This window comes from Brachyistius frenatus, unplaced genomic scaffold, assembly GCF_029030835.1.
Source record: "Brachyistius frenatus isolate BFR_SWC_R1_liver_20210118 unplaced genomic scaffold, ASM2903083v1 Contig_514, whole genome shotgun sequence".
Classification (NCBI taxonomy): domain Eukaryota; kingdom Metazoa; phylum Chordata; class Actinopteri; family Embiotocidae; genus Brachyistius; species Brachyistius frenatus.
The window spans coordinates 70,461-95,610 of record NW_027211113.1 but is presented as its reverse complement, the minus strand read 5'-3'; the positions used below and the strand labels follow the sequence as shown (position 1 = coordinate 95,610).

Here is a 25,150-nt window from a genome sequence, read left to right as displayed (position 1 = left end):
ATGAACAAAGATGAATAAAGATGAATAAAGATGAACAAAGATGAATAAAGATGAATAAAGATGATAAAGATGAATAAAGATGATAAAGATGAATAAAGATGAACAAAGATGAATAAAGATGAATAGAGATGAACAAAGATGAATAAAGATGAATAAAGATGATAAAGATGAATAAAGATGAACAAAGATAAATAAAGATGAATAAAGATGATAAAGATGAATAGAGATGAACAAAGATGAATAAAGATGAATAGAGATGAACAAAGATGAATAAAGATGAATAAAGATGAACAAAGATGAATAAAGATGAATAAAGATGAACAAAGATGAATAAAGATGATAAAGATGAACAAAAATGAATTAAGATGGATAAAGATGAATAAAGATGAATAAAGATGATAAAGATGAATAAAGATGAACAAAGATGAATAAAGATGAATAGAGATGAACAAAGATGACTAAAGATGAATTAAGATGGATAAAGATGAATAAAGATGAATATAGATGAATAAAGATGAACAAAGATGAATAAAGATGATAAAAATGAATAAAGATGAACAAAGATGAACAAAGGTGTCTTTCTGTCTTTGTCTTTCTTTTTCTTTCTGTTTTTCTAAATCTTTCTCTGTCTTTTTATGTCTTTCTTTGTCTTACTGCTTTTCTACATCTTTGTTGTTCTATGTCTTTCTATGAACTGGAGGAGCAGCAGCAGGAGGAGGAGGAGCAGAGACAGACATGGTTGCTGTCCCTCCCAGCTGACTGTAGTTGGACGGTGTCCACTGTGTGGTCTGGACAGATTCATGTCGTAACCGATCTGATGAACACATGAACAGCTGATCACAGACGGTCGGAGAGGAACACCGAACACACGTCACATGATAGATTCATGCTTGATCAAATTTTGATGGATGAAGAGCAGCGACACCACCTGTGATGTCCATCATGTCCTCTTTGAACTCAGTAACCCGTCCCTCCTCTGAGTCCACCTCATCCACCATCACAAAGTGTTTCATGTTCAGAGCTTCTCTGTCTGATGGATTTCATTTGTTCATGCACAGATTAGCAGAATGACTTCTTCTCATTCTGTTCACACATCTGTGGTTTGTTTTTGTTTATTTATGAAGGAGGAGAGACACTCAGAACATGTGGACAGGTGGACAGACATGAAATAAAATACTGGAGGCTGCAGTTACACGACGATTTTGAACAAGAGCAAAAAATCAGACAAATTTTTCAGGAGAAAATGTATAAAGTTTGATCCATAAATAACTGATAGAGTCCTCCAGATCACACAGATGATCCATGTGGCTGCAAAAATACTGAAATGAACACAAAAAGTATTGTGAAGGGAAGATAAACTTGACGAATTTTATGTCTCGTAGCTAATATTCATAAATAGTTGATAAATAAATAAATAACTTCTGATTTCACTGCCGCTGCTGTCCAGCAGGTATCGCTGCTGTGCCTCCTTCTACCTGCCGTAAGTGCTCAAGTTGTGTTTGCGGCCTCTTCCTTTAGTCGGTGCCTAATAGTGGGAAACACTAAAGGCTGCTGGTCAGAGTAGATCTGAGTTAATAATTAAAAACACTCAGCCATAAAAACAAGATACATGTTTTTTCCCACAGCGGAAAAAGATACTAGACAACCTGGATGGCCTAAATGTCGATGATTAAATAATATAACAGTGTTTACAGCTGTACAGTCTCTGGAAATTGTACGGTTGACTAAGTAAAGTTACTATTTCCTAGGGTTCATGAACGTAGCACGAGAGGAATGGTTTGTTTTTGTCATGTGACCGGAAGTGTATGTTGGAAGTGGAACGTTATTCGGAAGTGTGTTTATTTACGAAGCGGAGACACATAACTTTGAAGTGTTGTTAAACACTTCCACTTTATTCTGAAAGGACCCGCCGAACTCTCCGTGAACACACCGGCGGCTCGTGCTGCCTCTGAGCCCGGTCCACGCCAGCTGGCTGTGTTCGGTTCCGAGCTATCGTGTTAGCTGAGCGGCTAGCTAACAGGTTCACAACCTTGTCCCGCCTGTCCCCGTCTGTCCCCGCCGTCCAACAGGTCCGCCGTAGGTCCCCTCCGCCCTCTGTGGGCTCGGCTCGGTTGTTCCCGTCGGAACACATGCTGTCAGTTCGCGGGGAGCAGGACCGGTACTAACTGTCTCTGGACTTCCGTCCTGAGCACCTGCTGACGGCCGGCCGCCAACATGGACTCTGAGCTGCTGCCGTAACACAGCTGTCGTCTCGGCGGTGAGTCGGACTCCCTGGCGGGTCACTTCCTCCCGCTGCTGCCCGCTCAGGATGCTCTGCGAACGGCTAACAGAGAGCCGGACCGGGACTCTGCTGGTCGGCGGAGCGACAGCCCGAGATCCGCCGCCAGCGGGGCGTCACCGGCCGGCCTCAGTCTGTTGTCTGCCGCCGCCTCAGTGGAGCTGATGGAGATGTACAGATATATATATATATGTATATATATATATTTATTTATTTATTTATATACAGTATATATATATTTATATATATACGGTCATTTTATATACTGTGTGTGTGTGTCTATATATATAATTATATATATATATACAGTATATATTATATATATAATTACATATATACAGTGTGTATATATATATATAAATATAATTATATAAATATATAATTATTTATATATATATATATATATATATATATATATATATATATATATATATATATATACAGTCATTTTACAGAGAATTATGTCTGAATATTATCTTCACACATAGTTAGAGGCTGTGACAGAGAACCAGAGTTACTACCAGGAAAAGCTGCAATTTAGAACTTATTTAGTCAGATGAAGGTTGTCTTCCTCTTCCTCCTTCTCCTCCTGTTTTTCCTCCTCCTACTCCTCCTGTTCCTCCTCCTCCTCCTCTGAGATTGACAACAGATCATTGGTCAGTTCATCAGTTAATGTCCTTTATAACCCTCCTGTGTGTATTAGAGTGTGTGTGATATACAGTGTGTGTCCTATCCTTCCAGACAGTGAACGCCTCCCTGTGAGGCCGACAGTGAAGAGGGCTGACCTTCATTGTCACCAGTAGTCTTCCTCCTCCTTCAGGATGTTGGAGGGCCTCGTTGCCTGGGTCCTCAACACGTACCTGGGAAAATATGTCAGCAACCTGAACACAGACCAGCTTTCCATCGCCCTCCTGAAAGGTACCAACCCACATCTCTGTTTTTATGCTCACCTTCATCAATGAGTAGAGCCAACGCATATGGGAGGTTTTAATGGCCCCCTCCACTATGTGTCCAGACACAGTGACATGTACTACACAATACTACACAACACTACACGATACCACACAACACTATACTACACAATACTACACTACATAACACTACACTATACTACACACCAATATACTATACTGCACAACACTATACTTTACTGCACAACACTATACTACACTACACAACACTACACTATACTACACAACACTATACAACACTACACTATACTACACAACACTATACAACACTACACTATACTACACAACACTACATAACACTTCACTGTACTACACGACACTACACTATACTACACAACACTTCACTGTACTACACAACACTATACTACACAACACTACACTATACTACATAACACTTCACTGTACTACACAACACTATACTACACTTCACTATACTACACAACACTACATAACACTTCACTGTACTACACGACACTACACTATACTACACAACACTTCACTATACTACACAACACTACATAACACTTCACTGTACTACACGACACTACACTATACTACACAACACTTCACTATACTACACAACACTACACTATGCTACACAACACTACACTATACTACATAACACTTCGCTGTACTACACAACACTATACTACACTTCACTATACTACACAACACTACACTACATAACACTTCACTTCACTGTACTACACAACACTACACTATGCTACATAACACTTCACTGTTCTACTCAACACTATACTACACAACACTATACTACATAACACTTCACTACACAACACTTCACTGTACTACACAACACTATACTTCACTATACTACACTACACTATACTACATAACACTTCACTGTACTACACAACACTATACTACACTTCACTATACTACACAACACTACACTATACTACATAACACTTCACTGTTCTACACAACACTATACTATACTACACAACCATCCAGTTCTTCTCTCTTCTGTTCTCAGGTGCGGTGGAGCTGGAGAACCTCCCTCTGAGGAAGGATGCTCTCCGAGAGTTCGACCTACCATTTGAAGTCAAAGCAGGTGAGACGCTGACTGATGACATCACTGATGACATCACTGACTTTTTACAGAGCTAACAGACACTTAAACCTCAGTGTGACAAGAGAGAACTCTTCAAGGTCCAGCCCCTCCTACAGTGATTGGTTGAGTCTGACTCTCTCTCTGCTGATTGGTCCATGTTGTTCTTTCAGTTCATGTGTTCCCTCTGATGCTGATGGACCTCAGTGATGGAGCACATGAATTACTGATGACATAACAGCCAGAAGGAACCAAGGCGGCAGGTGACTTCCTGTGAATATGATGATGATGAAGAGTGTTACTGTGGTTTCATTGGACCTGAAGTTAGAGGACAGAGCAAAGAGATGAACTGTGCAGTATGTTGTAGTCAGACAGACTCATCCTGGTGACTGATGAACGACATGTCTCACATCAGTCTGTTCAGTCACACCTTCAGTAACATCTAGTTAGGGCCCGAGCACCAGATGGCCCTGAAGACATCTGTATGGTAATATTCACTTAGTCATGGCACCCCCTGCTGGCAAATGGAAGTTAAATCTTTCATACTTTCACATGCTTTGTTGAGCTGGTTGATCACATGAACCATGAAGTCAAACATGTGGTTGATGATATATTGAGAAGTTCATGCGACTTTGTCAATGGGCGTCACCGTGGCGAATGCGGCAAAGTTTGATGTCTCGCCGTGACACAGGAAGTTGATGTTTAAGGTCCAAGGATGGTTGAAACCTCACTAAACGTGTCACATACATCTGGCGTGGTGAGACTCTACATCTGATATGTGTTTTGTGAGTGGACGTGGCCAAACGGCTCGCCAGCGCCCCCTAAACTGCAGCCCCGGCAACTAGTTTCACCTAAATGCACCAAATTTGTTGGACAGGTGTATCACACCGAGATGTACCGAAACTCTCTTGGCATCATGAATTTGTTTTCGTTGATCAATGTGACCGTGTTGTGGTGGCCATTTTGAGCGACTCGCCATGAAACTACAAGTGACTGTAACTTTTATGTACATATTCCAATCTTCCTCAAACATTTTTGATAGCAGTCAACACCCTGAAAACACCTGTGTGGTAATATTCACTCATAGTTGTAGCGCCCCCTGCTGGAGACAGGAAATGAGACAAAAATTAAAACCGCAAGCAGCGATATGCGGGCCCTCGTGCGCTGCACGTCGGGGAGCCGGTGGACCCAAACCGCCGGATCTCCGACGTGCAGCGTGCGAGGGCCCGCATATCGCTGCTTGCAGTTTTAATTTATTTTATTATCAGATCATACGTGTTGATGTGGAGATCTTACACATCTGTGTTTTAAACATGTGAGTGTGTGTTGGAGATAACAACATCAACTGTTCAGATGTCAAGGTGTGGCAGGTGTTGCAGGTGTTGCAGGTGTTGCAGGTGTTCCAGGTGTTGCAGGTGTTCCAGGTGTTGCAGGTGTTCCAGGTGTTGCAGGTATTGCAGGTGTTCCAGGTGTCGCAGGTGTCCCAGGTGTTGCAGGTGTCGCAGGTGTTCCAGGTGTTGCAGGTGTTCCAGGTGTCGCAGGTGTTCCAGGTGTTCCAGGTGTTGGTGTCGCAGGTGTTCCAGGTGTTCCAGGTGTTGCAGGTATTGCAGGTGTTCCAGGTGTTGCAGATGTAATCAAGTCTGAGAGCAGCTGTTCACCAGGAAACATCCTCCATATCAGATCACATCTTAACTCACCTCTCAACTCTGTATTACTGTGAAACGCTCCATGAAGACAGATCTGTGTCTGATCATTTCTACACCAGGACTGATTGTCAGGTTATTTTTAGCTCCACCTCCTGACTTGACTCCGCCCACTAGAAGCAGGTGGAGCAGGTACTTCCTGTCTGTGGTGGAGGAGCAGCATTCCTCAGTGTGATGAGTCAGAGCTGTTTGAAGACAGGAGGAACCCTGAGGGTTACACTGTACCCACTGCTCTAGAGGTCACAGGTGTATTACAGTGTGTGTCAGTGTTTATTGTTACAACATATTACAGCTCTGTGCTTAAAGCTGTAAGTTTATTGATGTTTATTACTCGGGCTGCTTTGAAATGGAGGAAGACTCCACGTTCTTCATCATCTAATGAGCTCCTTCATTCTGATTGGACACTGACAGATCTTACAGTTAAGACAGTCATCATGGACAGTCTCTGTCTTCATGTCCTCACAAAGTGTACTAGACACACACACACACACACACACACACACACACCCTAGTGTGGGTCAAACTCCCAACAACTGGTAGATTACCCATAATGCACCTCCGCAGTTGGAGTTGGACTCCGGAGTGTTGGACCTCCTGTCTGTTCAGACAGAGACAGCAGACTGAGTGTCCACAGTCTGGGGGACAGACCCTTCATGTAATCACACAGGTCAAAGGTCAAGAGGTCCTGGATCCATAAACAGTTTCCAATAGTGAGACAGTTTGATGATGAGAAATCATTCTACAACCACGTTTCTAAAGAGGTAGTGACGTTGTGTAAAATGTAAATAAAAACAGAATGCAAATCTCAAACTCATATTTAATATAAAATAGACCAAAGACAACATATCAAATGTTGAAACTGAGAAACTTTATTGTTTTATAAAATATCCACTCATTTTGAATTTGATGTCAGCAACACGTCTCTATAAGTTGTTCCAGGATCATGTTCACCACTGAGCTGCATCAACTCTTCTTTTAACAACACTCTGGAAACGTTGGGGAACTGAGGAGACCAGTTTCTGGAGTTTTGAAAGTGAAATGTGGTCCCATTCTGGCCTGATAGAGGATTTCAGCTGCTCAACAGTTCAGCGTCTCCTTTGTTGTATTGTTCATGTCCTGATGCTCCAGATGTTTTCAATGATTGACAGGTCTGGACTGCAGGAGGCCAGTTTATCAGCGGACTCTTCTACTAGAGAACCATGCTGTTGGAATACGTACAGAATGTGGTTGGACGTTGTTCTGCTGAAATAAACAAGACCTTCCCTGAAAGAGACGTTGTCTGGTCTCCACTGGACGAAACTTCAGAGTTTACTGCTGCTTCATCTCCACCCGGTGTCTCTGTCCTCAGGCTTCATCGGGAAGATCACCCTTCAGATCCCGTTCTACCGACCCCACAGTGACCCCTGGGTCATCTCCATGTCCCAGCTCAACCTCATCATAGGCCCTGCCCAGCTGCAGGACTACAACGGGGACAAGGAGAGGGACGAGGACAGGGAGCGCAAGCAGCGTTTCCTCAAAGCTCTGCAGGACAGGTTCAAGGTAGGTGGACATCAACAGTCTGTCCCCAACAGTCTGTCCTCCAACAGACTGTCCTCCAACAGTCTGTCCCCCAATAGTCTGTCCCCCATCAGTCTGTCCCCCCATCAGTCTGTCCTCAGTCATTCTCTCTCCCATCAGTCTGTCCTCCAACAGAGTGGGATGGCGAGTGGGGAAGGGGGGTTACATTGTGGACCCCTCAGAGTAACGTAGCTGTGTTGGAAGAGACACAATATAAACAAGCTGTCTTCTGTTGGTGACATCATTTTTTTTAGCCATTTGTACGTAGTCATCATCATAAAAACATATTTATGCAGTTTTTCCAATAGAATATGAAGATTAACAGGTTTAATAAGTCCATGAAAATACTGCAGGCAAATTCGTTATTATCAAGTGATGAGTTCACTGTGAATCAGGTGAATCAGAGACATGCAAGTCAATATACTGGTGTTTGACAGTGTACTGTATGTACATGAATAGGAACATGTATCTGCATACAAGTATGAATATAAATATATATATATATGTGTGTGTGTGTGTGTGTGTGTGTGTGTGTGTGTGTGTGTGTGTGTGTGTGTGTGTGTGTGTGTGTGTGTGTGTGTGTGTGTTCTCCCTCAGAGTGAGTGTGACCAGAGAGGAGAGTCGTACTGGTACTCGGCCACCGCCTCCGTGGTCACCAGGATTGTAGAGAACATTGAGGTGAGTCCTGCTGTGTTCCATCAGAGAACCAGAACCGGAACCATCGACTGTGTTTATGATGTGTTGGTTCATAAACATCAGCTGCTGACATATAGTCAGTCAATCTACCAACACATTTATTACTAAGAAAGGGTGAATACAGAAAGCCACACACACACTGTCAGTGGTAAAGTCTGAGGACAGTGGATGTCCCCTGCTGATGTCCACCACTGAACTTTGACCTTCTGCCCTCTGTGTGCAGCTGAAGATTCAGGATGTCCACCTTCGGTTTGAGGACGACTTCTCCGACCCGGTGAAGCCGTTCTCCTTCGGGGTGTGCATCAACAACGTGTCTGCTCAGAACCCCTCCAAGGAGTCGGTGAGTAAACCTTCACCTGAAAACTAGACAGGTGAACACAGAACACCTGTACAGGTAGACAGAGACAGGTAAACACAGAGCAGCAGATGTAATTAATGGACGTTGAATCTGTGGTAATGCAGGTCTTCCAGCAGTCTTTACATGTCACATTAACAAATGTTTTTCTCCCTGCAGGTCCAGAAGCTGCTCCGACAGAAGCAGCTGGAGATCCAGGACTTCAGTGTGTACTGGGACACGGAGTGTGAGATGTTGGGGAAGCTGCCCGCCAATCAGATCCAGGTCAGTCAGCAGGTTCACTGGACTCAGAGCTTAGAGCTGCAGCTTAGTCTGAACTGAACCTTGTTTTAAACACGCTTCATCCTGAAATATTCCAACCACACTGAACTACACACACCAGAACAGAGAGGTTCAGCTGCTGAAGTCTGATTGATGTCTGATTGTTGTCTGACTGAAGTCAGATTGTTGTGTGATTGTAGTCTGATTGAACAATTGAAGTGTGATTGGAGTCTGATTGAACGATTGAAGTCTGATTGAATGATTGAAGTGTGATTTAAATCTGATTGAATGATTGAAGTGTGATTGGAGTCTGATTGTCTTCTAATTGTTCTGACTGTCCAGGATGCGATGACCCGCTGTATGCAGAGCCGGGAGCATCAGTACATCTTTGAACCGGTGTGTGCCTCCGTGCTGCTCAGGAGAAACACATCCAAGGAGCCTCTGAGGTCCCGACACACCCCCCGGATCGAAGGTCAGGTCCAGCTGGAGCCCATGTCGCTGCGCCTGTCTCAGGTTCGTATGACCACCTTTAACCATCATGTAACCCAATATTTATTAAAAAATTGGACCAAAGAAAACATATCAAATGTTGAAACAATTTTTTTTTTGTTTTATGAAAAATATGGGCTAATTTAAATAAAGTGCATAGAGGGAAGCGACAACCTTCATGAATTTTCCAGTTTATATTGATCATCATGTGCACCTTATAGATGACGATTGGATCATATAGCCAGACATGTTGGTTCTTTGGTCTTTAGTGGTAGTTTAACAGTTTAATGTTAATGAAACCAACTCAGAGTATTTTTCTACATGATGTCTCTGACTTTTGGACCTCAGTCACACTGTAGAAGTTAGAGGTGTCTCCAAGTGTCCCTACTGTCCACAGAGACCGTCCTCATGTGGTTTCAATCAGTGATGAGGACAGATACACCGTCCACATCTTAAAGTTCAGTCCAACATGAGTCCTCACACAGATAGAAGTTCTGAAGGGGACGTGTGTGTCTGTCTCTCAGGTCCAGTACCAGCAGATCATGGCTTTCCTGAAGGAGCTGGACCGCCGGGAGAGAGAGATGCTGTACAGGAAGTGGAGGCCCAGAGTTCCTATTTCTGGGAAGTAAGTTCACTCTTCAGAGCTGAAATGTTTTACCATGAGAGCAGTGAACTGTCTTTAACATCTGTAAATGCGTTGGGACACAAACAGTCTGACTACGTTTTATTTCACCTCACAGTCTGTAGGATGCTGCTGCTCAGCTCTCGTCTGGTACATAGGACCCCTGTGGTTGTCATCGTGACACCACGTGGAATCTACTGTGATGTGATCACACACAGGAGCAGAGGAGGACCAAACAGGAGCTGCACCTCCTAGTAGACCACGGGGAGGTGTTACAGGCTGCCTTTAAAGGGGGAGTCCAGGGAATTAAAATAAGGGGCGTCGGCTAGCAGGGGGGCTACATGCGCTGAAATTATACCACCATATTTCATAACAATAATAACTTAATAACAATATTTGTAATGATATAACATTACATTATATCATTATGATATAAATATAAATCATGATGAGGTGAACACAGCTGAGTCACATTCGGGTTCTGGAGCTTCACCGTACTTCCTGTTGGTGCCTGAACATAATGATGTCATACTGTTACACAGAGGAGCGGTGTGACTTCACCACGTCACCAAGGCGGAGTTATCTCTCTGACCAATCACAGGGCTGCAGGGTTTTCAAATCACCTTTATAGGTACCAGATCCTGTCCAGAACTTCAGCCCGATGAGGATCAGAACCAGAACAGAGTCCGACTGTGGAGGAAGAACAGCTGAATGAAGTCAAATGTGATGGTATAACTGTTCTCTTTGCAGCTGTCGCCAGTGGTGGATGTTCGCCATCCAGGCCAACCTCAGTGAGATCCGGGAGCAGCGGCGCCGAGGCACCTGGGACTTTGCTCTGCAGCGGGCCCGGGACGCCCAGACCTACACCAGCCTGTACTTCAGGAGGCTCAAAGGAGTCCTGCTGAGTCCCCAGGAGGAGGTACGACCCAAACGTCTGAGTCACTGTTCATGTTCTGCAGGAAAAAGACAACGGAGTTGTTTGAGATGTCTCTGTCCCTCAGAGTGAGCTGGAGCGGCTGGAGGACGAGCAGACGCTGGAGGAGCTGCAGAGTCTGCGCGAGATCGTCCACGACTGGTTCAGGAAACAGGAGGAGATCGCAGAGGTATGCACAGAGGTCATCGGGAGGTCATCGGGAGGTCATCAGGAGGTCACGGTGTAGGAACACATCGTACGACCTCGAGGCCTTCAGTAGAAAGATGTACCTCAGGTTTAAAGATGTCTTTGTGTGGACACTATCCGTCCTCAGTCTGATCTCTGTCCTGTCCTCCTCCAGAGTGTGAGAGAGCCCAGCAGTGACCCCCCACCCTGCTCACCCACCTCCTCCATCCCAAAGAGTGGGAGCTCTGGGATGATCCAGTACCTGCAGTCCTGGTTCCCGGGCTGGGGAGGATGGTATGGAGACTCCCAGGATCCAGACAGGCCTGAAGACCTCCTGCCAAGTCCATCTTCCTGGGATATTCTGGGTGAGACATTCTGCTGTCTGCTGACGGAGGAGTTTGGTCCCTTTCTAAACTGTTTTCCTTGAATTAGTGATGATCAGAGAGTATATCATGTATAATATGATGTAATCACAGTATATAATTTATAATATGATGTAATCACTCTGACCTCCATGATGAAACTGTCCTCCAGCAGAGACAGAGGACCTGTTTGACCCCTTGGAGGACTCCCACACTCTGAACACCTTCACCAGGAGAGACCACCTGTTCGCCCGGCTGGAGTTCCTCCTGGAGAAGGGCGGAGTCACGCTCTTCCACCAGGACAGGGGGGGGGACACCCTGCAGGAGAGTGGGGTCATCCAGCTGGAGTTCTCAGGTACACTGAGGAAGAGTATGCAGTGATGAAGGCCATCAGGTTACCAGTTAGGTCAACACCTGGTCAGAAGTGATGGATGGTGTTGGGTAGAAGACAGAAGGTGTGGGTGGGGGATAAAAACTTCTGCTGCAGTTTTCATTATAATTATAATATAATATATAATATATTGGGGCAGCACGGTGGTGCAGTGGTTAGCATTGTCGCCTCACAGCAAAAAGGTTCCGGGTTCAAATCCGGTCCTGGGTCTTTCTGTGCGGAGTTTGCATGTTCTCCCTGTGCTTGCGTGGGTTCTCTCCGGGTTCTCCGCTTCCTCCCATCATCCAAAACATGCACCTCAGGTCAGGTTACCTGGCGCCGCGCTAGTGGCAGCCTGCTGCAGCAGCTCCCCCCTGAGAGCCCGCCTGCTGTAGTGAAGACATTTCCCCTCGGGGATTAATAAAGTGAAAAAAATAAAATAATAATAATACAGTACAGTATAGAATAGTACACTACAGTATAGTATAGAATAGTACAACACAGTATGGTATGGTATAGCATAGTATAGTACACTACAGTATAGTATAGTATTGTACAGCACAGTATGGTATAGTATAGTATAGTACACTACAGTACAGTATAGTGTAGTGTATTATTCAATTCAACTTAATTTATATAGCGCCAAATCACAACACAGGTTATTTCATGGCACTTAACACATTAAAGTCTTTACAGCAAGACTTAACAATATACAGAGAAACCAACAATTCAACAATTCCCACATAAGCTAGGAGGGAAAAAAACTCCTCTTTCAGGGAGAAAAACCTCCAACAGAGGGAAGAAAAACTCCCTTTAACAGGAAGAAACCTCCAACAGAACCAGGATCAGAGGTGGGCGGAGCATCTGTTATCAGAACCAGGATCAGAGGTGGGCGGAGCATCTGTTAACAGAACCAGGATCAGAGGTGGGGGAGCATCTGTTAACAGAACCAGGATCAGAGGTGGAGAACATCTGTTAACAGAACCAGGATCAGAGGTGGTCGGCCATCTGCCTCGACCGGTTGGGGTGAGAGGAGAGCAGAGAGAGAAAAGGACAGCATAGCGATACAAGAGAAGAACTGTTGGTGGAGACGACAAGTGCAGAGCAGAGACATGCAGCTCCATGACGGGACATCTGGAAAAGAAAGAACAGAAACTACACGAGTGAAGGAACTGAATGGAGACAACAGATAATAAGAAGAAACTATGGGAGAGAAAAAGATGGTGAGGTATGAGTCAGTTAAAGAGTAGGAGGAAAGAAAATGGTAAATGGTCTTTAGATAGATCTTTTCTTGAGTTTTTTAAATATAGGTTGTCTGGGTACAGACACAACCTCTATAGGATGTTGAAGGTTTTGGGTGAGTGACAGCTCTAAAGAAGCTGCAGAGGAGCTGTAAGACTGCAGCTCTGCGTCCTGGCCTCAACCCTGGATGTCAGGTTTTAGGGCTGTTAAGAGACATGGCCATGTTTCTAGAAAGAAGAGCTGCACCATCCAAAGTAGGATGGATGCCGTCTCTCCGGATCAGACCAGGTTTCCCCAGAAAGTATTCCAATTATCAATGAAGCCCACGTTGTTAGCGGGACACCACCTCGACAACCAGCGGTGAAGTGAAGACGTACGGCTAAACATATCATCACTGGTCCGGTTAGGAAGGAGTCCAGAGAAAACTACGGAGTCCCACGTTGTTTTTGCAAAGCTGCACACCGATTCCACGTTAACTTTAGTGACCTCCGATTGGTGTAACCGGGTGTCATTACTGCCGACGTTAAAAACAATCTGACTGGATTTACGATTAGCCTTAGTCAGCAGTTTCAGGTTTGATTCTATGTCGCCCACTCTGGCCCCAGGAAGACATCTGACTCTGGCCCCGGGAAGACATCTGACTCTGGCCCCTGGAAGACATCTGACTCTGGCCCCGGGAAGACATCTGACTCTGGCCGCTGGTTTCGCTAATTTCACGTTCCACAAAATAGAGTCTCCAATAACCGGTTGGTTTCTCAGCGGGTGTTTCGCCGAGTGGGGAAAATCGGTTGGAGACGTGAAAGGGTCGGTGGTGAACCGTGGGCTTCTGCTTGGAACTATGCCTCCTTCGTACTGCCACCCAGCCACCCGCTGCTATTATAGTATTGTACAGCACAGTATGGTGTAGTATAGTATTGTATACTAAAGTATACTAATAGTGTAGTATAGTATAGCTTACTATAGTGTAGTACACTACAGTTTAGTAAAGTATATTATAGTACAGTATAGTGTAGTATAGTATTATACACCACAGTGTAGTATCGTACACTACAGTGCAGTATAGTGTACTGTAGTATAGTATTGTACACTGCAATGCAGTATGGTGTAGTATAGTATAGTACACTACAGTATAGTACAGTATGTTATAGTATAGTACAGTATAGTGTAGTATAGTATTGTACACTGCAGTACAGTATGTTATTGTATTGTACACCACAGTACTACACTACAGTATGCTATAGTATAATAAAGTAGAGTATAGTACACTACAGTATAGTGTAGTAAAGTATAGTACAGTATAGTATAGCACAGTATAGTATAGTATGGTGTATTATAGTACACTACTGTATAGTATAGTGTAGTATGGTGTACTATAGTATAGTACACTACAGTATAGTATAGCATAGTATGGTGTAGTATAGTATAGTACACTACAGTATAGAGCAGTGTAGTATAGTATAATATAGTACACTACACTACAGTATAGTACAGTACGTTATAGTATAGTACAGTATAGTGTACTATAGTAGTGTACACCACAGTACTACACTACAGTATGCTATAATAAAGTATAGTATAGTACACTACTGTATAGTGTAGTAAAGTATACTACAGTATAGTATAGCACAGTATAGTATAGTATGGTATATTATAGTACACTACAGTATAGTATGGTGTATTATAGTACAGTATAGTATAGTATGGTGTAGTATAGTATAGTACACTACAGTATAGTATGGCACAGTATAGTATACTATAGCACACTAAAGTATAGTATAATATAGTGTGTAGTGTGGTGTGACAAATTTTCTGATCAGCTGTTTTTGGATTCATTAAATATGTATTGAATTAGAGATGTCAGAGAGATTCTTTCATTATTACATCTTTACTGTTTTAATCCTATAACCAGAACATTTTTGGACTCTTGGACACTTTTCATAGTTTTCTCACAGTTTGTTTAGAACAGTACATTAATAATAAATGTATTGTCTTCAGGTGTGAAGGTGATCCTGGAGTCCCTCCCCCGCTCTGAGTCTTCCTTACTGTCTGTGAAGCTGGGCGGGCTGTTCCTCAGAGACCTGACCACACAGGGGTCCATCTTCCCTGTCCTCGTGTCTCCTAAGACGGTGAGCAGAGGTGGACAGAGGGGGACAGGAGGGGGACAGAAGGACAGGAGGGGGATAGGATGCGGACAGAGGGGGAGAAAAGTGGGCAGAGGTGGACAGGAGGGGGACATATGGGGACAGGAGGTGGACAGAGGGGGACAGGAGTTTCATCCCAGGCAGATGATATTAATGTAGTCTCTGTTGTGTCTCTTGTTTCAGGACAAAGTTGTTGTGATGAACCAGACGTCCAGTCAGTCCTCCACTCCTGCTGGTAAGATGTGTCTCTGTTACTGCTTCATTATCAATGAAGGTGATGATTATGAACATGTGTAACCTGCTGCTCTGTGGTCCTCTGTCTGTCCCCTCTGTCCCCTCTCTGTCCCTTCTGTCCCCTCTGTCCCTCTCTGTTCCTCTTTGGCTACTCTGTCCCTCTCTGTCTCTCGCTGTCCCCTCTTTGCCCTCTATGTCCTCTCTGTCCGTCTCTGTCTTATCTGTCCTCTGTCTGTCCTCTCTGTCCCCTCTGTCTACGTCCCATCAGTCACTAAAGTGCAGCTGTCACCTGCTCCGGTGTTTGAGATGATCTATGAGCGAAACCCTGTGAGGTGTAAGTTTGAGAGGCGTCTGGAGGTGAACACGAGTCCTCTGAACATCATCTACAACCCTCAGGCCATCAAGAAGGTGACCGAGTTCTTCTACAAAGGACGGGTCCACACCTCAGGTGAGTCCTCACACCTGATGGACCTGTTTACAGTCTGTGAGGAAGATGAAGCTCCTCTTCATCAGAGGACTGATGAAGGAGACCGTCCTCAGGTTCAAATATACAAACGTGTTCTCTGTCCCTGACATGGAGGCATTTCACTGTCAACTGCTGATCAGAACTAGAACTAGAACTAGAACCAGAACCAGGACCAGGACCAGGCAGAATAACAGCTGGATTACTGAATGATGAGCTAACGAGCACATCTGCTTCTTTTAAACTCTACTCCTCTATAGGAAGATTTAATGAGTTTGATTGGACAGGTTCTGGACCGACTGAGTAGCACCATGTCAGCTCAGAGACACTCTCATGATCAGACTCAGTAGAACCAGTAGAGATCCTCCTGCTGACCATCAGCAGGTTATTAAACCCAGTTCTGTGGTTCCAGGTTTCGGGTACCAGTCGGAGCTGGAGCTGAGGGTGGCCGAGGCAGCCAGGAGGCAGTACAACAAGCTGAAGATGCAGACCAAGGCAGAGATCAGACAGACCATCGACCAGCTGCTGGTCGGAGAGTTTATAGTGAGTAGAGACATGATACAGTTCAATTATCTCTGAAATATCTCTGAACTATCTTTGAAATATCTCTGAACGATCTCTGAATTTTCTCTGAACTGTCTCTGAACGACCTCTGAATTATCTCTGAACGATCTCTGAATTATCTCTGAATTATCTCTGAACTATCCCTGAACTATCTCTGAATTATCTCTGAACGATCTCTGAATTATCTCTGAACGATCTCTCAATTATCTCTGAACTATCTCTGAATTATCTCTGAACTATCTCTGAATTATCTGTACTATCTCTGAATTATCTCTGCATTGTCTCTGAACTATCTCTGAATTATCTCTGAACTATCTCTGAACGATCTCTGAATTATCTCTGAATGATCTCTGAACGATCTCTGAACTATCTCTGAACGATCTCTGAACTATCTCTGAACGATCTCTGAACGATCTCTGAATTATCTCTGAATTATCTCCGAACAATCTCTGAACTATCTCTGAACGATCTCTGAACGATCTCTGAATTATCTCTGAATTATCTCCGAACAATCTCTGAACTATCTCTGAATTATCTCTGAACGATCTCTGAATTATCTGTACTATCTCTGAATTATCTCTGCATTGTCTCTGAACTATCTCTGAATGATCTCTGAATTTTATCTCTGACCACTGCTGTGTTCCTCCTCAGGAGAACAGTAAGCGTTGGACCATGAAGCTGGACATCTGTGCCCCTCAGGTGATCTTCCCTGATGACTTCCAGTCAGGAGACCCGATGCTGGTTGTTGTAGATTTAGGGAGGATCCTGCTGACCAACTCTCAAGGTAAACCTCTATTTTACACAGAAACATGTATAGATAGAGATATATGTCTCTGATGGTGGCTGACTACGCCCCCTCTGATATTCTCTGAAGATGACACCAAGGTCAGCTCTGAAGCTGCTCAGCCTGAGAGGGATGACATGAGTGATGATGAGTACCAGACACCTCTGGCCACGCCCCCAGCGTCTCCGCCCCCAGAGCCAGACCTGCCTGTGAGGACTCAGCTCAGAACCGAGCTTCCGGACCTCCAAACCTCGGAGGGCGCGGCGGCCTACAGCAGGAAGCTGTATGAGAAGTACTCCCTGTCCTTCAAGGACCTGCAGATCATGGTAGGTCGCTACAAGGACAACTGGAAACACCTCCAGGAGAGCGAGGTCGGGCCCACTCACGTGGTGGAGAAGTTCAACGTGCTGCTGCAGCTGGAGCAGCGGCTGCGCTACACGTCGGACCCCCAGCTCCCCGGGGCAGTACTGTCAGGAACCCTGCCCGACCTCAAGGTCCACATCAATCTGGAGAAGATGACAGCCCTCCGAAGCTGCCTCACCAGGCTCAGCAGTCCGGGGACCGAAGGGGACAGAAGCCAGGAAACGGGTCCATCGGTGAGGTCTCCGGACCCCCTCACCCTCCGCCACGATAAGATCTTCCAGAGGGAGGATAGCTCCTGGAGGCTGCAGGGTTCTGCCAAGAACCTGACGCAGAGTGTGATGACGTTGGAGCAGCACACGCGGGAGGTTCTGGTGGAGTCCCGCCTCCTGTTGGCAGAGTTCAACATCAACTACATGCAGCTGGGCGTGGAGAGTGATGGCCGCTACATCTCTGTCCTCAAGGTCTTCGGCACCAACGCTCACTTCGTGAAGCGTCCCTATGACGCGGAGGTGTCTCTGACGGTCCTCGGCCTCCTGCTGGTGGACACCTTGCAGACATACGGATCCGACTTCGACCTCCTCGTAGCATCTCATAAACATCTGAGCTTTGACATCCCGATGGGGTCCCTCCGAGAGAGCCAGCCGTCCTCTCCTGTCGCATCTGATGGACGGTCTCCTGAGCACCAGGGCGGCCACACTGAGGCGTCCCCAGGTCTACCCGTTGACATAATGTCGCCCTTCAGCTCCTTCCTCAAAGACCAGGAGGCCCTGATCAAGCTGGAGTACCAGTTTGTGAGCTCCGACTGCCCCTCCATGAACCTGGACAGCTCCCTGCAGGTCACCAGCATGCAGGTCAACAGCCTGGACATCATCCTGAACCCTGAGACCATGGTGGAACTGCTCAAGTTCCTCCAGAAGTCCTTCCCTAAAGAGGACAGCTCCTGGTCCTCATCGGTGCAGCAGCACTCAACCCAGCCGGAGAAGGAGGACGGGACGTACCAGGCCACCTACGACCAAAACAAGGAGCTGACGGTGGAGATCCACCGCCTCAACCTGCTGCTGCTCCGCACCGTGTCCACTGGCACTGTCCTCGGGGCTGAGAAGAAAGGCCTGAAGATCGCCACTGCCAGCATCACAGGGACCAAGGTCAACGTGTCCATGGGTAGCCGGCTGGATGTCAACGGTTCCCTGGGGTCCATGCAGCTCGTGGACCTGACCCAGGAAGGAGGTCGGAGCCAGTTTGTGGTGAGCATCGGCAGCGCCGAGGACTCGTCTGGTCTGGGAGGACTGACCTTCATGTCCGACTCCGGAGGGTCTCCGTCAGAGGCCCTGAACTTCCGTCTGCTGGAGAAGTCTCAGGGCGAGTGTTCGCTGCTGCTCCAGATGGCCTCGCTGCACTACAACCACTCGGCCAAGTTCCTGAAGGAGCTCAGCCTGTCAGCCAACGAGGTCGAGGACAACTTCCGCTCCATGCTGAAGACCGCCGCCACCAAAGTGTCCACGGTCCTCGCCTCGAAAACGGCCGAGTACAGCGGGATGGTGTCTCTGTTTGAGACGCCATCTCGGAGGACGAGGACTCTGAGTCAGAGCTGGGCGTATCCCTTCGAGGACGAGGAGGACGTTCCCACGGAGGAGCCAGAGTCCACCTTGGACACCTTCCTGGTGAAGCTGACCCTCAACGTCAGCATCGAGTCCCCGGTTGTGTCCATCCCCCGTAAACCGGGACACCCCGAGCTGCTGGTGGGACACCTGGGCAGCATCGCCATCCAGAACTTTGTGACGGGTCAGGACTCGGAGGGGGAGAGGCTGCAGGTTCTGGTGAAGGACATCCGGCTCTACTCGGTCAACATGAGTCACCTGGTTCTGAAGAGGACACCCAGAGGGGACAGCGCTGGCAGCATGTCTCCATCCCGCAGCGGGACCACCACCCAGGACGAGCCACAGTTCACACGCCACGACTTCTTCGAGTCCCTGAGCCGAGGCAAAGGTGAGGAAGACTCCCACACGGTGATGAAGCATACGGTCTGTGACTAAGTTAACGTTAATGTCCTCCATCAGCCTTCCACATCCTGAAGGACACCACCATCCAGTTCACCCTGGAGAAGGTCCCCGTGGACCAAGACGCTCACTTCACCTTCCTCACCACCGACGAGCCTTGCAGGAGCTCCGGGCTGCTGAGGATCGAGGGCAAGTTCGTCAACCCTGTTCAGGTATACATCTAAATAATTTTAATATCACACTATCTCTATATATATCTACTGGATTTCAATAATTCCTCTATCACTAACACTATAATTAAATTATATTGATAATCCTCTTTTACTATATCTGTATACTTTACAACCCCATGCAAGTATGCACTTTATTTATTTAAATATTACAATATCACCACATCTACTGCATTTTAATATTACACTGACACTATATCTGTCTACTTTACAATCTCATGCTGTCTCATGGTGTGACTATGGCACTTTAAATGCTGACTCATGGTGTGAGTATCAGACTTTAAATGCTGACTCATGATGTGAGTATCAGACTTTAAATGCTGACTCATGGTGTGAATATCAGACTTTAAATGCTGACTCGTGGTGGCTGGCACTTTAAATGCTGACTCATGGTGTGAGGATCAGACTTTAAATGCTGACTCATGATGTGAGTATCAGACTTTAAATGCTGGCTCATGGTGTGAATATCAGACTTTAAATGCTAACTCGTGTGAGTATCAGACTTTAAATGCTGACTCATGGTGACTATGGCACTTTAAATGCTGACTCATGATGTGAGTAGCAGACTTTAAATGCTGACTCATGATGTGAATAACAGACTTTAAATGCTGATTCGTGGTGACTGGCACTTTCAATGCTGACTCGTGGTGATTATGGCACTTTAAATGCTGACTCATGATGTGAGTATCAGACTTTAAATGCTGACTCATGTTGTGAGTATCAGACTTTAAATGCTGACTCATGGTGTGAATATCAGACTTTAAATGCTGACTCGTGGTGGCTGGCACTTTAAATGCTGACTCATGGTGTGAATATCAGACTTTAAATGCTAACTCGTGTGAGTATCAGACTTTAAATGCTGACTCATGGTGACTATGGCACTTTAAATGCTGACTCATGATGTGAGTAGCAGACTTTAAATGCTGACTCATGGTGTGATTATTGGACTTTAAATGCTGACTCATGGTGTGAATATCAGACTTTAAATGCTAACTCGTGTGAGTATCATACTTTAAATGCTGACTCATGGTGACTATGGCACTTTAAATGCTGACTCATGATGTGAGTATCAGACTTTAAATGCTGACTCATGGTGTGATTATCGGACTTTAAATGCTGACTCATGGTGGGAATGTCAGACTTTAAATGCTGACTCGTGGTGTGAGTATCAAACTTTAAATGCTGACTCATGTTCTGTCTGGTACAGGTGTTCCTCTGTAAGCCCGTGTACGAGCAGGTCCTCCAGACGTTGGACAACCTGTCCCTGATCGAGGAGCAGCGCGTCACACCCAGCCAGCCCCCCACTCCCCCTCCACCCACCCCCTCCTCCACCCGACCTCACCGGTTCCCGGACCCTCAGGGAGGCCTGTTCGCCAGAGACCCTCCCCCCCACATCAGCTTCTCCCACTCGTCCCTGTCCTCTCCTCTGCCGCTGCAGTCCCACAAGCCGTCCTCGGCGTCCACGACCTTCACCCAGCTGAAGGTCACCCTCCACGTGGCGGAGCTGCAGGTCCAGCTTAGTGCCGACCTGACCCAGGGCTCGCAGGGTTTAGTCAGCCTGCGCTTCCAGGACTTGGAGGGGGACTTCACAAAGGATCATCCCCAGCTGCTGGCGGTGCAGCTGGCTCTGCGCTCCCTGCTGATGGAGGACCTGCTGGAGCAGAACCCCGAGTCCAAGTACAAACACCTGATGGTGTCCCGAGGAGCCCCCAAGGCCTCCAACTTCAGTCCCAAGGAGTACCTGTCCCAGAGCTGTCCCTCGGCATCCAACGCTCTGTGTCCCGAAATGCCGCGCTCGCTGCCGGCCCACATGGAGGAGGCCCAGAACGTCTTCCAGCTGTACCAGCGCCATCCCAGCACGCCGTCCTCCAGTAGCCGCAAGTCCAAGAGGGACCCGGACTGTCCCAGCACCCCTCCCCCTCTCCCACCCACCACACCCCATCTCCTCAGCCCCCACCCGACTTCGACGATTCGTTGGTTCACATCAACGTGCTGCTGGTGGACCAGAACCACCCCGAGTTCAGAACCCGCTACGGCAGCATGGGACGCAGTGTGGACGTGGACTTCAACTGTCTGGACGTCCTAATCACGCTGCAGACCTGGGTGGTAATCCTGGACTTCTTTGGGATCGGCTCCACCGCCAACAACCACGCAGTGAGGGTCCCCGTGTCCCCGCAGCCTACAGGACACCCTCTGTATGACACGGACATCGACGAGGACGAGACCTTCAAGCCCTTCAACACCAGGGTGGACCTGAAGGTAGGTCACATGACGCATGTCCTCTAGATGGAAACTGTTGTAACTGTTGGACATCCTGTGTGTCCTCTGACGTCTGCAGGACAACATGTCTTCGTCTGCAGGTCCATTCTTTGTCTCTGGTTCTGAACAAGAAGCTCAACGAGCTGGCCCGAGCCAGTGTGTCCAAACTGTCCGCTCACCTGGAGATGTTGGGTGAGTATGAAACCTTCAGAGATTAACCTGTCCCCGCTGCAGGTGGACTGATGTGTCCTCGTGTCTCTGTTCCAGATGGAGACCTGTCCCTACAGGGCAGTCTGGGCAGTCTGTCCCTGAGTGACCTGACCCCCCACGGTGACCTCTACAGAGAGCGCTTCACCACTCAGGGAGGAGACGCTCTAATCTTCAACATCCTGCGGTACGGAGACACTCTGTTCCTCTGCACAGCTGTGGACCACTTCAGGGACCGGTCTGTCTCGCTCACCTGTGTCCTCCTGTCCTCCCAGGTACGGCCAGCCCGACCCTCACCTGGAGCGGGACTGTGACATCAAGGTGTCCCTGCAGATGGCCTCGGTGCAGTACGTCCACACGCAGCGCTTTCAGGCCGAGGTGGTGGCCTTCATCCAGCACTTCACCCAGCTACAGGATGTCCTGGGGAGGCAGAGGGCGGCCATGGAGGGACAGGCTGTAAGATGTTTATTATTATGACATACAACCCTATTTCCAAAAAAGTAGGGACATTTGCAAATCTCATAAGCCCAAAGACAACATATCAAATGTTTAAACGGAGGAATTTTATTGTTTTATAAAAATATCTGCTCATTTTTAATTTGATGCCTGCAACACATTTCTAAAAACTTGTGACAGCATCAACAAAAGATGGAAAAGTTGTGTAAAGATAAAACACACCTGCTGGAACATCTGACAACTAATGAGGTTACCATGGCAACAGATCATGATTGGGTGTAAAAGATGATTTCAGAGAGGCAGAGTCTCAGCAGTGAAGATGGGGAGAGGTTCACCACTCTGAAAGACTGTGTTGGAAAATAGTTCAACAATCTGAGAATAATGTTCCTCAACGTAAAATTCCAAAGAATTAGTGGATTTCATCGTCTACGGTTCATAATATCATTAAAAGATTCAGAGAATCTGGAGAAATCTCTGAACACAAGGGACAAGGCTGGAAACCAATATTGGATGGTGGTGATCTTCGGGCCCTCAGGCAGCACTGCATTAAAAACACACTATTCTTGAGTGGAAATCACTGCATGGGCTCAGGAACACTTGTGAAAACCATCGTCTGTGAACACAGTTCATCGCTGCGTCCACAAATGCAGGTTAAAACTCTCCAAAGAAGAAACCAGATAGAAACACGATCCAGAAACACCGCCGCCTTCTCTGGACCGAGATCATTGAAGATGGACTGAGGTGAAGTGGACAACTGTCCTGAGGTCTGATGGATCACAATCTGAGATTCTGTTTGGAAATCATGGACGCTGCATCCTCCGGGTTAAAGAGGAGAGGGACTTGTTATCAGCTCAGTTGTAAAGCCAGCATCTGTGATGGTACAGGATGCATTAGTGCACATGGCATGGGTAGCTTGAACATCTGGAAGGAAGCATTAATGCTGAATGATATATTCAGGTTTTGGAGCAACATATGCTGCCATCCAGACAACGTCTCTTTCAGGGAAGGTCTTGTTTATTTCAGCAGAACAACGTCCAACCACATTCTGCACATATTCCAACAGCATGGTTCTCTAGTAGAAGAGTCCGCTGATAAACTGGCCTCCTGCAGTCCAGACCTGTCAATCATTGAAAACATCTGGAGCATCAGGACATGAACAATACAACAAAGGAGACGCTGAACTGTTGAGCAGCTGAAATCCTCTATCAGGCCAGAATGGGACCACATTTCACTTTCTAAACTCCAGAAACTGGTCTCCTCAGTTCCCCAACGTTTCCAGAGTGTTGTTAAAAGAAGAGTTGATGCAGCTCAGTGGCGAACATGATCCTGGAACAACTTATAGAGACGTGTTGCTGCATCAGATTCAAAATGAGCAGATCTTTTTATAAAACAAAAAAGTTTCATCACATTCTGTTTTTATTCACATTTTACACAACGTCACTACTGTTTTGTAGATGAGGTTGTATAACATACGCGATCATTAATGCAAGCTGAGTGACAGATAACACAAGAACATTTATTTCTCAGATGCATCCTCCTCAACTCTGTTTCTGTCCATCATTCTCATGTCCCTTTTCCTATTTCCTCCTCCTCCTTTACTTCCTATCTCCTCCTTCTTCCTCTCCTCTCTCCTCCTCCTCTTGTTCCTCCTCCTCTCTCCTCCTCCTCTTCCTCTCTCCTCCTTCTTCCTCTTCCTCTCTGCTCCTCCTCCTCTTCCTCTTCTTCCTCCTCTCTACTCCTCTTTCTCTCTCTTCTTCCTCTTCCTCTTCTTCCTCCTCTCTCCTCCTCCTCCTCTTGCCTCCTCTTCCTCTCTCCTCCCCTCCTCTTCCTCCTCTCTGCTCCTCTTTCTCTCCTCTTCCTCTCCTCCTCCTCCTCTTCCTCTTCTTCCTCCTCTCGCTTCTTCTTCCTCCTCTTCCTCTCTCCTCCTCCTCTTCTTCCTCTCTGCTCCTCTTCCTCCTCCTCCTCTTCTTCCTCTTCTTTCTCCTCTCTCCTCTTCCTCCAGGTGAGGGACCATCCTCAGCGGTCCTCCCGGGTCCTGTTGGACATTGAGGCCGGTGCTCCGGTGATTCTGGTTCCGGAGAGTTCCCGGTCTTCCCAGGTCATCGTGGCCAACCTGGGTCAGCTCCGGGTGCAGAACCGCTTCCTGCCAGCAGGGGCTCCGGGGACCTTCTCCCTGAGAGATAAGGTAGAGAAACTCACCATGGCTCATGCCTTTTTCCCGTCTCTGGTGAGTCCACCTGCAGTTCATCTGTCATGTAGAGCTCCGCCCCCTTCTTCACTAACTCACCTGCATTCATTGTAAATGAGAATTGGTTCTCAATTGATTCTACCTGGTTAAATAAAGGTCATATATATATATTAACTGATGAGAAACT

The 25,150-nt window shown here is 46.6% G+C and overlaps 1 protein-coding gene and 1 long non-coding RNA gene across 2 annotated transcripts in view; one reads left to right on the top strand and one right to left on the bottom strand.

Annotated features, from left to right (window-relative positions):
• Window positions 1-1,826: 1,826 nt before the first annotated feature.
• Window positions 1,827-25,150, top strand: part of vps13d (vacuolar protein sorting 13 homolog D) — a 62,648-nt gene continuing 39,324 nt past the window's right edge. The window contains 26 exon segments of the mRNA XM_069688014.1: window positions 1,827-2,257; window positions 3,020-3,196; window positions 4,247-4,324; window positions 7,373-7,563; window positions 8,179-8,259; window positions 8,501-8,617; window positions 8,792-8,896; window positions 9,236-9,406; window positions 9,907-10,007; window positions 10,755-10,923; window positions 11,006-11,107; window positions 11,279-11,468; window positions 11,638-11,820; window positions 15,073-15,203; window positions 15,402-15,453; window positions 15,721-15,900; window positions 16,328-16,458; window positions 17,131-17,263; window positions 17,354-19,612; window positions 19,684-19,835; window positions 21,061-21,772; window positions 21,775-22,112; window positions 22,214-22,304; window positions 22,380-22,506; window positions 22,595-22,775; window positions 24,778-25,002. Of these exon segments, the coding sequence (XP_069544115.1) occupies window positions 3,100-3,196; window positions 4,247-4,324; window positions 7,373-7,563; window positions 8,179-8,259; window positions 8,501-8,617; window positions 8,792-8,896; window positions 9,236-9,406; window positions 9,907-10,007; window positions 10,755-10,923; window positions 11,006-11,107; window positions 11,279-11,468; window positions 11,638-11,820; window positions 15,073-15,203; window positions 15,402-15,453; window positions 15,721-15,900; window positions 16,328-16,458; window positions 17,131-17,263; window positions 17,354-19,612; window positions 19,684-19,835; window positions 21,061-21,772; window positions 21,775-22,112; window positions 22,214-22,304; window positions 22,380-22,506; window positions 22,595-22,775; window positions 24,778-25,002 (6,297 nt within the window). The 5' untranslated portion in view covers window positions 1,827-2,257; window positions 3,020-3,099.
• On the bottom strand, window positions 2,757-4,008 carry LOC138614517 (uncharacterized). Its single transcript, XR_011310293.1, has 3 exons — window positions 3,229-4,008; window positions 3,064-3,138; window positions 2,757-2,911 (listed from the first exon to the last, which is right to left on the bottom strand). It is a non-coding gene; the product is annotated as an uncharacterized lncRNA (long non-coding RNA).